General features: G+C 41.7%; 2 protein-coding genes across 2 annotated transcripts; both read left to right on the forward strand.

Moving 5' to 3' along the window:
* The first annotated feature begins 8,332 nt into the window (after positions 1–8,332).
* Positions 8,333–11,202, forward strand: LOC140229543 (uncharacterized). The gene is made up of 2 exons (XM_072309791.1): positions 8,333–10,110; positions 10,353–11,202. The coding sequence occupies exons 1-2, from the start codon at positions 8,333–8,335 to the stop codon at positions 11,200–11,202; spliced, it is 2,628 nt and encodes an 875-aa protein (XP_072165892.1).
* A 227-nt stretch (positions 11,203–11,429) lies between these two features.
* On the forward strand, positions 11,430–12,794 carry LOC140229544 (uncharacterized). The gene has a single exon (XM_072309792.1). It carries the CDS (start codon positions 11,430–11,432, stop codon positions 12,792–12,794), a length of 1,365 nt encoding a protein of 454 aa, XP_072165893.1.
* The last annotated feature ends 1,738 nt before the right edge of the window (positions 12,795–14,532 follow it).

A 14,532-nucleotide genomic window follows, 5' to 3' on the forward strand; every position in this document is an offset into this window, starting at 1 on the left:
TTGACAAAAGATATTCAAATAAATTCAAGTTTGAATTTGAATTTGAATTTGAAATGAAGATATTGAGCCACCATTTAAACATCGTCCCCAACGGCTATGGCAGCTCTTTGTCAAAATGGCTTCCACACACTCCTTTTTTTTTATTTGCCTATTCCAGAAGGAGAAAGCAATAGAATACTGCTAAAGAGCAATTATATCTAATGCAATCTGGTGTTCAAAGAAATTTAAATAAAAAAAAAAAAGGTTTCATTGATGGGTTAGTTCTAAATTCATGTTTTCAGTTTAGTTCTAATTGTAGTATTTCGCGTGTGACGGCTAACAGTATGGATATCAAATGTATGTGTTTTTATGGAAGCATAGCATAAAGTAAATTAACTTTTTTTCGTAAAATGAAAGGCCATTAAGAATGTCTTAAGAATGTTTAGGAAGTCACATTTTAGAATAGATACACGTCATATAGTCCCATATATTCAATGATATGGTGTTACTGTCAAAGTTGATACATGGCGCCATTATCCCTGGATATTCATATTACTCTTGTTACGACCAAAATCACTCTGAGAATGATCGCACAAAAGAAACAATCAACTGATGTTCAGGCGGTTTATTAAAGGCAGCCGGTCGTCGCAGGCGATTCGCAGCTCAGTAGAAAAGCACGACAAGCTGCTCCTCCCGTTATTGTACCCCCGTACGTACCGAATGCCGAACACGACGCTACGCAGCGCACCAGCGAAAACCAGATGGGGCACGAGCGCCGTGCGAGCTGTCCACTGTAATTTCAACATGGACGCCCGTATACCTACCGAATTCGAATCGCCGAATGGGTGCGTGCATGCACAAAACCGCACAACAGCCATGCGCATGAAAATCTCTCCCGGTCCGCGACACAAAGTAGTGAGAGCTGTCGGGTGTACGTACGTACGTATCTGGCTCCAGTCTCTGTTTATATGCACTATGGTGCCAATTTCAGCAATCTAAGCAATAATATTTCAAAATGTCTGAAAATATTATATAACAATATCATAAATTATTCATATATTACGTTGTTTAATATTTGGTATTTATAAATATGCTTTGATGAAGAAATATTAAAACTCTAAGCTTCATGTATAGCAAGTTGCAATGCATATGGCCATATGGCAGGTTGTTATGATCTCATCGTGCAATGTTGTCTGCTGCGTCAGCTGCATGTGGTATACGTACAGCTTAATTTTACGTTGGGCCGGATCGTAACATAACAAAGTTGATAGAAAGTCGTCGGTACCGGTATGTCAATATCAATATTGTGTGTGGTATGCGAGTACTGTTTGCAATAAAAAGTGCTGTACTGTTTCGGCTTAGCCTTGGCTTTGGTTTAGTAATGAAACCTCACAATGGAGATCAAACAGCCGTCCAACTCGAGGCAACGTATCTACTTGTTTGACGCTATCGACGAGTGGAGAACGCAGAGAGACGTGTTCTTAGCTGGAGGACAAGTAAGAGACCAGAGGGGGAGGCTTCAGCGTCAGCGTGCCCATGAAAAATTTGCTTTCCACTTGCTGGAGTTGCATGAACAGTTTTGCAGGAATTTTTATTTAGAATGTGCAAATTCGTGTTACGACATGCACGGTGGAATTGTGTTGCCACGGCTTACGCCAATCAAGCAACCCCAGCTGGCCAAGTCAACAACTTCAAGGAATCCAGATCCAGATGATGTGTAAGTAGAAGTCTACACATGAATCAATGATTGAAGTGGAATGACTTTTTCTAATCTAGTATCAGTAACTCTAGGGCATTTGCGTTTGATCGACAAGTAGGCCTATTTTTCTATGTATAATTCCGCGTTCTCATTTATGTCAAATTATGATAATGCCGTAATTGAAATGACATTTGCTGGGTCAGTTTAATGTCATTAGTCCCATTAAATGAGAAGTTTTTCATATCAATCATGTTATGCAAATTCCCCAAGAATATGATTTAGGATTCGCAAATAAATTAAAAAAAAAATGAATAGATCTATCGCAAGCTCCATCATGCATGTAGTCTAACCCAATAGATCAGAACTCTAACGTTTAAACAGGGGAAATATAGGTTCAAAGATGATAGATCTAACAATAATAGATTCTAGTTTAGGCCCTACTTCGACTTGAAGGTATGTCGGTTGGTGCACGGCCCCCTTCTACCACGGCCACTACACTGTGCAGTGCAACTGTGGCCGTTGGCCCTGCACGGGCACAGTCGCTTCCCCGTCCTGAATTTACACACGCCAGGGCAAGTATGGTTGGAGCTACTACTAATCGACCGCCTAATGTTTTCTGCTTGATAAGAATATTTAACACTGAAATTCACGTAAAAAACTTGATCTACGTGATTGAGAAAATCCAGCTCTATCAAATGCCGTTGTTCCGTTTTCGATTCGAAGTTTCAGTGCAAAAATATCGCCGACGAACTTGCGTGACCTCGTTTCAGCTCCCCGCGGTAAATCGCGTTATTAGGATCGACCGCTGTTTTTGCATTGACAATGCACGCAAACCGAGTTGTATTGAACACCGTGTTGTACGAAGCTTTTTAGAAGCCTTTTAGAAACTTCCATAGACATTACATTGTGCTGTCATTACGATTCGGTGAAAATATTCATTCGAAATTTTGTCCTTGATTAAAACCATTAATGAACAATGAATTATCGCGTTTTCCCACACCATCCTCATCTACATTCAAAGCCAATCCATTTTTATGTGCTTTGCGCGCAGAGAAGTGCGTACTAAGTGTTCAGTGCGCGAATTATACGCGGTCGGTTTCAATAAGGGTGGTCGATATGTAGTAGGGCTACCATACAAGACACAGGGTCTCCGACCCAATCGTCCGCGTTCAGAATGGACAACTCGGCGGTAATATCCGCTACCCATGACGATGTGTCATCGTCCATGATGGCCACCCTACCTATATAATATAATCTGATCTGACGATTACAGTGTAGTTAACGGGTGACGACGATCGACGGTGCGATGAAGAGAAGGCGTACACTGTAGTCGTACGAAGTATAGGCAGCTAGCTACATAGCTCATGCGAACATTGCATCACACAGTACATACAGTATACCATACATTCAATTCACATTACACAAAACGTACTCCCCGCGCTCAGATCAATCAAGCGAGCAAACGAGATACTATAGCGCGATACATTGCTTTAGGGATGTCTTGCGCACACACACATTTCGCTTCGTAGCAACTTCGGAAGCGAGTTTACGTGCTGCCGCCCGCGGCTGAAATATGTCCATGTATCCTCGCGACTGGGTGTCTTTAACAGTGATATTGTGGGTACAGACTCGTAATCGGTTTTGACATCAGTACAATAATGATCAATAGAAACAATTATAAATCGGTAGTGGAATCACTTACACGTAGTACAGCCAAATTTGAAAGCAAGTAATCCTTTGACAGTGTCCAGATACGATGTTCGATGCACAGATGAATGATCCGCGATGCACCGATGAATGATACCTCAGACGTAAATCCAGAGGCGCAGGTTGTGGTAATCCTCGGTATTAATCCGGGGTAAAAATCCAGGATATACGTCCACAGCGAAACGTGCAGAATCCACAGGAAACGGGCAGAATCCAAATGTTATGACGACCACGTCCAGTTGATGCGTTGAATGATGATTCACTTTATAATGTCCAGCAAGGAATCCAGCCCATCACAGCTTTGCCGTAATAATGTCCGTTGACACTAAAATATGGAGTCTATCTCCAATGTAGGCAAATTAATTCTCTGCAGGCAAAATGTCTCCCAGGCCTTATCTCCACAAACACAGTTTGTATAGCAGGTCAGCAGGTAACACAGGACTGACTATAACAAGTCGCTTCAAAGCCAGAAGTGACGTAACTCTCAGAGCAGAGGTGTTGGGTACTCTGCCTACTGCAGAATTTCTCCAGCTTATATACTATCCATTCACCCCTTTCTAGCACATTCTGTAATTTTCTCCAATCTGGGGCCACATACCTGAACATACTAGCAAGTCCAAATTCCAGGATTCCTGGATGACTCACTGCCTAACTATGTGCATAACATCATTGCCAAAATTAACTACCAATCACATTGGGTTACAGGGGCAGTGCCTCACTCAGCCAAACATGCAAGCACTTCCCAGAATTTTCTGGAATGGGTGAAATCATTCTAGATTGAGTGAGCTATAATGTATTTCCTGTCACATGCAAACATGTACTGTAGTTACATTGTATACCACATAGAAAATTCTCCACTGATCTGGTCAGCCTGTATGTACTATATCTATATCATATAGAATGTTCTCCATTAATCTGGTCACCCTGTGTACATACAATGTACACATTAAAACAACCATGCATACAGCCTTGATACATTAAACATTTGTACATAACTACTTGTGTGTACATTTGTGACACTCTTTTCGGAAATTTTTCATGTTTACCACCTAAAATATGCATTCATCATTGGTGAGATATAATCGCTAAGCATTTGCCTTGTTTATTTTAGTTGTTCCTCAAATGATTTCTTTAACACCCTATTTCAGATTACACAATGTCTCTGTGAGTATTCTACTGTCTTCTCCTTCTAAAGTTAAGCAAATTTTCAAAAAAAGAAAGAAAAAGAAGAGTGTATTGTAGCCATTTTGGCAAATAGCTGTAATAGTCATTGAGAACACAGCTTATGATGGCTCAATGTTTACACTTCTTTGTATGTAATTGTCAACTTGCGCAAAAAAATGTTTATTGTCTTCTTTCGGCAGTAGGACATCTTCATAAAAGAAAAATGGCATCTATGACAGCCATTTTGGAAAATGGCTGCAATTACCGTTATTAGCATTTTTTTCTTCTTGAAAATTTGCGATGGAACAATTTCTAGAGTTAGTGCAACCTGGATATTATATTGTTTGATTTTAAACATGATTTTCAATTTATGTACACATTTGTTGACTTTTCTTTCTGAAATTACCATTTTTTAAAACAAAATGATTATGACAATTGCAGCCATTTTGGAATATGGCGGCAATGGCCGTTGAGGGCAGTATTATAATAATCTAATACAAATATTTATTATAATAATCTAATACAAATATTTATTTCAAACATGATTTTCAAATTGTGTGCAAAATCTTATTGACTTTTCCTTTTGTAAAATCAGTAAATACAAAATAATGGAATCCATGGTGGCCATTTTGAAAAATGGCTGCAATGGCCATTGATGGCGCTATTTACAATAATGTAATACATAGGCGCAAGATATATTTCAAAAGAAATTTTTGAATTGAGTGCAAGATCTTATTGACTTTTCTTGTGGAATTAGTAAATTCAGAGAAAAAAATTTCATTTATGGCGACCATTTTGAAAAAATGGCTGCCATGACCATTGGGGGCACAATTTGCGATGGCCCAATATCTAAATTTATTCTGAATGTTATATTCCACTCGTTTGCAAAATCTTATTGATTTTCCCTTCTGAAATTTGTAAAATCTTACGGAAACTGGCATTTATGGCCGCCATTTTGAAAAAAATGGCTGCCATGGCCGCTGAGGGCCCAATTTGCGATGGCCCAATATCTAAATTTATTTTGAATGTTATTTCCCACTCGTTTGCAAAATCTTATTGATTTTCCCCTCTGAAATTTTTGACATTTTACGAAAACTGGCATTTATGGCGGCCATTTTAAAAATCCCTGTCATCGCCGTTGAGGGCGCAATTTGCGATGGCCCAATATCTGAATTTACTTTGAATGCTATTTCCGACACATTTGCAAAATCTTATTGATTTTCCCTTCTGAAATTTGTAAATTTTTACAAAAAAATGGCATTTATGGCGGCCATTTTGAAAAAAAAAATGGCTGCTATGGCAGTTGAGGGCGCAATTTACGATGGCCCGATATCTGAACTTATTTTGAATGTTATTTCCCACTCGTTTGCAAAATCTTACTGGTTTTCCCTTCTGATTTTTTAAATTTTTTTTGCGAAAAATGGCATTTATGGCGGCCATTTTTGAAAAAAAAAAATGCTGTTTTGGCCGTTGAGGGCGCTATTTACGATGGCCCAATATCTGAACTTATTTTGAATGTTATTTCCCACTCGTTTGCAAAATCTTACTGGTTTTCCCTTCTGAAATTTTTAAATTTTTTTTTGCGAAAAATGGCATTTATGGTGGCCATTTTGAAAATGGCTGCCATTTCCGTTGAGGGCGCAATTTGCTGTGGCCCAATATTTAAATCAATTTTAAGTGGCCCAATATTTAAATCAATTTTAAATGTTATTTCCCACTCGTTTGCAAATCCTTATTGATTTTTCCTCCTGAAATTTGTAAATTTTAACGAAAAATGGCATTTATGGCGGCCATTTTGAAAAATGGCTGCCATGGCCGCTGAGGGCGCTATTTACAATGGCCCAATATCTGAATTTATTTCAAATGTCATTGTCAACATGTGTGCGAAATTTGGTGCTTTTATCATAAAATGCACAATTCCTCTAATTTTTCAAGCTATGCCGCTCCACTATATATATATATATTGTTTTGTTTTGTTTTGCTGTTACAAATGAAACGGCTGGTACAGAGACTAACCAGCAAAAGAATGTGTTCGGGAAGTTTGGCAGTTCGCCAAGAGTGAACCCAGATTTCTTCTTGTTTTTGACCTTTTACAGCTATGAAGGTATGTTGAGATTTGTACCATCTAAGCTTTGTCAGATATAGAATATGTAAGATGACTGGCATTGCATAAATGTGGGTAGTATTCAAGACATTCTTTCCTAAAGTGGTATTCACCTACAAGTTTGTACACTGTATCGTTACAGTTTGTGTCACACAGTTTGTGTATGTGAAAATGATTGAGAGTGGTTTGTTTTCACATGGGTTTCGTGATCTGTATCGACATTATAATTCATTGTATTCCTTTGTTTAACCAAAAAAAGGGGAAAAGGAATTGTGTAGAAATGTTGATGAAAGTAATGATATAGTTAGAATGGTTGTTATAGTTCTGAAAGTGACTGAATTATTGATGATTTCACGAACTTGTTTTTAGTAGTAGCGTATGAATATTGTGTGGAAAGGCTGGGGCCACACATGGGTGCATGTAAAACTTACAGGCGGATGGATATTTTAGTTTGAGTAGTGTGATAGGGCTCTGTTTGTGTGTTCAAACACTTTCTCATTACTCCTCTGTAGGGCTTTGTATGGTTGCTCATTATTGTAGGCAGGTTGTTAAGACAAAACCACGCAGAGTTGTGGCCTGTTGATATATTATGTACATGTATAATGTAATGAGAGTTGAAGTGTAAACTTGTGGGAATAGTATAGGGAAATTTCTGCACAGCTTACAGTTAATGCAACAAAGGAGTAAGACATTAAATTTTGTTTTTGTTATATTTGAGGAAAAATTGCAAAACAAAATACAACAAACAAGCTGATCTGTATTATTGTTAGGGATTATTACTCACCTGCATACGTGTATTGCATTATAGGGAGTAATATTGCTCTAATTGTTGTTGAGGAAGGAAACAAATCACATATTGTTGTTATAAATGAAAAGTAAGGTTTTGGAAGGATTTTCCGAGAGTTGCGAATTACAACTGAGTTTTTTAATGAAACATTCATTTGAAGTTGTGTTTGCTATATAATATTTGTAGGGACACATAACTTCTAGTTCAAGTTCACGGATGATTATTTTCATCCAAGTAAGTGTATAGATAACAAAATACAAAGTATACACATTGTGTTATTTGATCCGAATGTATGTTGAACTTTAATACTGATTTTTGTGCTCCATCTTTTTTTTTTAATCGCATACAGAAATCTCAACACTGTTGTTGAATCTACTCATGACCGGCACATCACTGTTACAGTAACCACAGAATAAACAGGAAACAATCAAAGTTTAAATACGCTTCCTTCTCCTGTGTTTCAACGGTGCGTTCGGTCTATTGCAGCAACATGGAAATTAGTTACACTCCCGATCACACAACATCTTCAACAACAATCTGGCTGACCTGCAGAATTTACCATGGCTGAGAATCCAAAAGGCCTGAGGTTCTCACGACGAAATCTGAAGGGACAGCTCACCAGAACGCTGACAATTTTAGATAGACTCATAAAGGATGACAGACATGTCAGCATGCTGCAGAAGCATATCAGCAAAGCAGAGGACTGCAGTTTGAAGGCATTGAAAAGAAACATGAAGAGCTGACGCAAGTTATTGAGGATGATGCAGAGTTTGAGACAGAGGAAAAATGGATGAGTGACTGTGAATCCAGATTCATTCAGACATTGGTAGAAGCAAGACGGACTGTTGACTGCTGTTCTCAGTCTTCTGCGTCAGATACACATGGAGCGTCTATGCCCTCAACACCAATGACCCCACGGCAACACACCGCCACAACTGCATCTGATCCTCAGCAAAGTCCGCCTTCAAATGCCTCTCCTGCAACACCACTCCTCACGTCGCGTCCTTCTACTTCCGGAGCCGGGAGTATGTCAAAAATGGCGAGGATGAAATACCCAACTTTCAATGGAAACAGCAGAGATTACGAGAGATTCAAAGCTCTGTTCAATCACTGCGCTGTGGGGCTCAATGAAATTGAATGCTTCTACCAGCTGACCGAAGCCATGGTGAACTCAAAGGAACGGAATATGATCAGAGGCTGCATTAACGTCGAGCGGGCATGGGAGATCCTCGACGAGTACTTTGGGGACAGAGACCGTATAGTTGACAGCCTGATGAAGGACCTGGAGAACCTCAAGACGTATGAAAGGAGAGGCAAAATCGACATTCCTGCTATGGGCCGATTTATCCAAACACTGCAGAATTTCGAAACCCAAGCTGAATCAGTCGGACTGTCAGGCGAAATGAACAGCAAGATGATGCTTTGTTCCATAAAGCGTAAATTACCAGAGGAACATCGCGTTGGATTCTACAAGAGCGTCAGAGATGACGGAACTGCTGATTCACTGTCTGGACTCAACAGATGGCTTTTTAGAGAACACATCGTCATTCAGAAAGCTACGCCGGCAGACACTGAAAACACTGGGTCATCGCAGAGGATGACCAAATCATCAAACGCGGCCGTGGACAGTGGGCAGCACCACACAGACAGAAAAGTGCCGACTCTCAAGTGCCCTCTTCATGCTAAGACGACGTCACATTTCCTCAAGAACTGCAACAAGTTCCGGACCTTGACACTGGAAGAGAAACATGAGATCTTGAAGGGGAATGGATTCTGTTCTCGATGTGGCCATAATAACTGTGTTGCTGGCAAGTCCCCATATGATCACAGCCGTTGCCAGTACATCGCTCCATGCCGCATACCGACTTGCGGCAGTGACCAGCATTTTGCCTCGATTTGCCCTGTGGTTTACGGAAGTAATGCAAAGAGCCAGCAAGGGAACCCACAGAGTCGCCCGACCAGCAGCACAGCAAAGGTGTCGACAGTGACCTCCACCGAGCACCTTCAGAGTACCCTGCCAACGGTCATGGGTTACCTGCATTACGGTAACCAGAAACGTCTGGTGCGCATACTACTGGATGGGGGAAGTCAGGCCACATTTCTGAGGGAAGGTGTTTTCCCCAAGTCAGCTAATGACTCATTTCAAGACCATGATTTGATCCTTGTTGGCGGCAGCAAAATCAGCAAGAAGCTAAGAGTCCTAGACTGCCATATCGAGGACCTAGAGGGTAATTGGTCTTGCCCGATTACCGCCACAGAGATTGATAAACCTTGCGGTGATGCCCCCATCATACAACCAGACCAGTTACAGCAATATGACTATCTTAGAGATGTCAATGTTGATACTGCTCATTCAGAGATGATCGACGTCCTCCTTGGCGTCGACAATACTCACCTCATGATCTGGGAGGAGTACATCCGTGGTGAGAGATCGGACGAACCGGTAGCTGTCAAATGCCCGCTTGGATGGTTCATCCAAGGGGGGAAATCAGCAGGATCGACATCGTTACTGAACTATGTAAATGTTTCAGCCGTAGGGTCCCTCGAAGAGTACATTGGATTGGAAACAGCTGGTCTAGAACCAAGGAGATGTCGTTGCACTGCCGACTTTGAAGAAAAGAGTGCAACAGTCAAAATGGAAGAGAGTGTCACTCGTCTTCCTGATGGTTCGTATGAGGTCGGACTTCCTTGGAAAAGATCCCCAGATGATCTTCCTGACAATTTCCAATATGCCGTCAAATGACAAATGTGTCTGGAAAAACAATTTGCTGAAAGGCCTGAAGACTGGGAGATCTACTGTCAACAGATGAGAGAGCAACTCAACAGAGGTGTTTCACGGCATGTGACTACCGAAGAACTGTTGCGTGACCGAGAAGCGAACAGAAAGATGTGGTTTCTTCCTCACTTTGCAGTGGTCAAGGACTCAAAACCACTCCAGTACGTGTAGTGTATGATGGCAAAGCGAAGTACCAGGGACATTCACTCAACGACTATCTTGCTAAAGGAGAAAATGTCAATTCCAACCTCATTGACGTTGCGCTACGATTCCGTGAAAACGAAGTCGGCGTCATTGCAGACATCAGCAAAATGTTTCAGGCGATCAAAATACAGCCAGAGGATGCGCGGTTCCACAGATTTGTGTTTAGGGAAAACCCAAATCACCCTATCCAAATCTACGAACTCACAACAGTCACCTTCGGGGACAAGTCCTCCCCCACCGCCGCCATCGTCGCCCTGAGACACGTAATCCATGAGCACGCACCTAATGATGAGAGACTGAAGCGGGTGGCTGCAGAACAGTTCTACATGGATGACCTCAATGAGTCCGTCGTCAACCCTGCAGAGGCACTGGAACTAAAGTCAAAGCTGACAGAGACGTTGAAAAAGGGAAACTTTTCCATAAGAAAGTGGCAGTCGAATGTCAAAGAAGTGTGTGATCAGACTGAAGACACCAGTGTGGCAACTGTTCTGGGTACTCGCTGGAATCTGGCAACAGACACCTTGAGTGTTAAGGAAGTGAAGACATCTGACAATGCGATATCAACTAAACGTAAGATCCTAGCTCAAACAGCATCATACTACGACGTTTTTGGTATGTTGTCTGGACTTCTCGTTCGCCCCAAGATTCTGCTGCAGAAGCTTTGGCAATTGGGTGTTGATTGGGATACCCCCTTGAATGACAGATCTGAACTGTGCTCACTCCTGAGTGCCATCAACAGCGATCTACAGGAAGCAGCCACCATTGAAATCCCACGGTGCTGAATTCCCGAGATGTACAGAGGGAGGCGGCCTCTACCGGAAGTGTCCATGCACGGCGCGAGTGATGCCTCAGAGGATGCAATGGGCATCGGCGTGTGGTTGAGATGGTCAAATTCCACAGACTCTGAAGCGCAGCTGTCATTTGTTGCAGCAAGAGCCCGCCTCACTCCACTCAAGCAGTCCATATTCCACGGAAAGAACTACAAGCAATCCTGTTGCTGTCGAGACTGATGGTCACCCTGAAGAATGTGCTGCGCTTCAATATTGCGTACTCCAGGATCTGGACTGATAGTATGACTGCTATCAGCTGGCTCCGGGGACAGTCCAAGTCCTTTCGCTCGTACGTTGCTTACCGTGTTGGTGAGATTACCTCTGAGTTTGACCCCTACAAGGATATTGCGTATGTTCCTACAGACCAGAACGTCATCGACCTGGTTTCCAGGGGAGGCACTGCAGCAGAAATGAAGAGAGTCATCGAGGGGCCTGAGTATCTGAAGTTGTCTCCTGCATCCTGGCCCAAGACACCGGAGAACATTACTGTAAACGCTAAGGATCCAGAGCAGAAGAAATTTCATGCCAGGAATGCTAAGACCTTAGCAGTCACAGTCAACACTGCATCCAGGCCTCCTCCAATGATCGATGCCACTAAGTACTCCAGCTGGCCAAAGTTATTGATGACTTCAGCCAGAGTCCTCTCCATGAAGGACGTTCCCAAGAAGCTATGGTTGAAGCAGCTTACTCACCAGATCTCTCAGTGGCCTTCTTTGAAACACATCAAGGAAGCAGAGCTGTACTGGATCCGAGAAGCGCAAAGAGACATTGACTTTCGTGATCCCAACATCCTGAAGTTGGATCCATTCTATGATGAGGATGACCACGTGTACCGTGTTGGAGGGCGTATTGATCGTGCACAACTGTCCTTTGATGTTCGTCACCCGTACCTTCTCCCTGGGAAGAATCATATCAGTCTGCTGATTGTACGTGACAGACACACTCACGCTCTCCATGGGGGTCATCTCCGAACGGCAACAGAAGTTCGGAAGAAGTACTGGATTGTTGGAGATACGAGCATCTCAAAACATGTTGTTCAAGAATGTGTTGTCTGCAGGAAACACAGAGGAAAGCCAGTCCAGCAGAAGATGTCGGACTTACCGGACTTCAGAGTCAAACCCTGCACACCCCCGTTCCAGACAACACTGGTAGATTACCTCGGACCAGTAAACGTAAAGTTGAGCAGGAACACTACCACAAAGGGTTACTGCGCGGTCTTTACCTGCGCGGTGACTAGGGCCGTGCACCTGACATGCGTACAAGACTTATCCACTCAGGCGTTTCTGCAGGCTCTTGAACGCTTTGTCAGCATCAGAGGGGCCCCATCCATGCTTATCAGTGACAACGGTACATGTTTCAGGGGAGCGGACAATGTCATTAATCAGCTGAACCTGAAACTGAACCACGACCAAGTGAGACAACGCTGTCGCAGATACAACGCTGAGTGGAGATTCGGACCACCCGCTGGGGCCTCATCATCAAGGAGCCGTAGAATGAATGGTCAGGGAGGTGAAGAAGGGAATGCGGCATCTCGTCACATCTGATCGTCTGACATTTGCGGAGTGGGAGACCGTCTTTACGCAGATATCTGGTGTCATCAATAGTCGTCCCCTCACTGCCATGTCATCATCGCCATTAGACGATCCGCCGCTGACTCCAAATCACTTTCTGATCGGAAGAGGTGACTTGCCTTGCCCAGAGGTCCCTTGCGAAGAGTCCAAAGGCGACTCCAGGAAGCGGAGAGAAATTTGTAACGCCATGGTTGACGGCTTCTGGCAGCGCTGGTTAGCTTGGATCCACAAACTCTCCCCGCGACCAAAGTGGCAACAGTCTGTCGAAAACCTCGCAGTGCACGACGTGGTACTTGTCATCGGTGAAGACAAAGCACGTGGGTCCTGGAAAATGGCTGAAGTTGTGCAACTCTATCCAGGGAAAGACGATCTGGTGAGGGTTGTTGATGTTAAACCTGCGGATGGTGTAGTCGCAAAGAGGCCTGTAACGAAACTCATTCTCCTGATGAAGAAGTCAGAGTGCCTAGATTTATAGAACCTTAGTGCTTCTCAGGACCTGTGGTGTATTTTGTACAAGTGATTGATCAATCCTTTTCTGTTGAAGTAAACTGCGGGAATGCTAGCCTAACTTCACCCATGAAGATAAGATATCTCATTCGGTTTAGAAAAGTTTCACAGACACGGACTTGAACAACAGGCACTTTCCCATTGCCTCTGTGTGTTGTTTGGATGGTGACATTCCGTCACCTTTGGGGGGATGGGATGTCATGAAATGACCTTTATTTTTTTTTTTTTTGACTTAAATAAAGTTTTGTTTTTTATGATTGTACATAAACTGTGTATGATTTTATTTGCATTGTGTATGCTTTTTAAGTTGTATTTTTGATACTGTATTTATTCATTTATTTTTTAACAATACATTTTAACCTTTGTAGTATGTTTAATTCATGTCTGTGTGTTACATGTTCACAGCCTGTTTATTCTGAAGAAGTATCACTGCTTTGTAATTTATGTACCCATCTGGTGCATGTAGAATGTATTCCTAATTTTTCACTCGATGATTTTGGAAAACTTGGTGAAAGTGAAAGATTATCCTGGTATTGTCATGTATGCATTGGTAAAGAATTACCTTTTAATATGCACTCCTCTGATACTGATTTTTATAATGCAATGCATACTTTTTTCAATTCTGAAACAATGCACTCTCATCAATCAGACTTTTGTTGTGTTGACAATGATATTAAGGATTTTTTGAAGGAAGATATGGATAGTGAGACTTCAAAATATTTTACCCCAGCTGATTTTAGTGCATTTTATAATTGTAAATATAAAAAATCATTTTCTGTTTTTCATATGAACTGCAGGAGTTTACCAAAACATTATGAAGATATTACACTGTTATTGGATTCTCTTGAGTGTTCTTTTAATGTTATTGCATTGACAGAAACTTGGTTAGATTCTAGCAATGCAAAATGTTATTCTTTTTGTGGATATAATATTGTCAGTAAAGAAAGGATAGATAAGAAGGGAGGAGGATTAGCTCTTGCCATTAAACAAGATCTGAAATATGTTATGAGACCAGATATTAGTATATTCAATGATGTATGTGAAACGTTGTTCATTGAAATACATAAATCTCATAAAAATGTTATTATTGGTGTGTGTTACAGACCACCCTGTAAATCTGTAAAAGGTTATCTCAATCATTTGAAAGAGATATTATCTGTTGTTAATTCAGAGCATAAGGAATGTATATTGCTTGGAGATTTTA

Source organism: Diadema setosum, chromosome 6, assembly GCF_964275005.1.
Source record: "Diadema setosum chromosome 6, eeDiaSeto1, whole genome shotgun sequence".
In the NCBI taxonomy this organism is placed as follows: domain Eukaryota; kingdom Metazoa; phylum Echinodermata; class Echinoidea; order Diadematoida; family Diadematidae; genus Diadema; species Diadema setosum.

Bases quoted from the DNA above. Each gene is read 5' to 3' on its own strand.
- LOC140229543 (XM_072309791.1), top strand. From the start codon at position 8,333: ATGCCCTCAACACCAATGACCCCACGGCAACACACCGCCACAACTGCA. The intron at 10,111-10,352 runs GTATGAGGTCGG...CTCACTTTGCAG, and splicing joins ACTCGTCTTCCTGATGGTTC to TGGTCAAGGACTCAAAACCA.
- LOC140229544 (XM_072309792.1), top strand. From the start codon at position 11,430: ATGGTCACCCTGAAGAATGTGCTGCGCTTCAATATTGCGTACTCCAGG.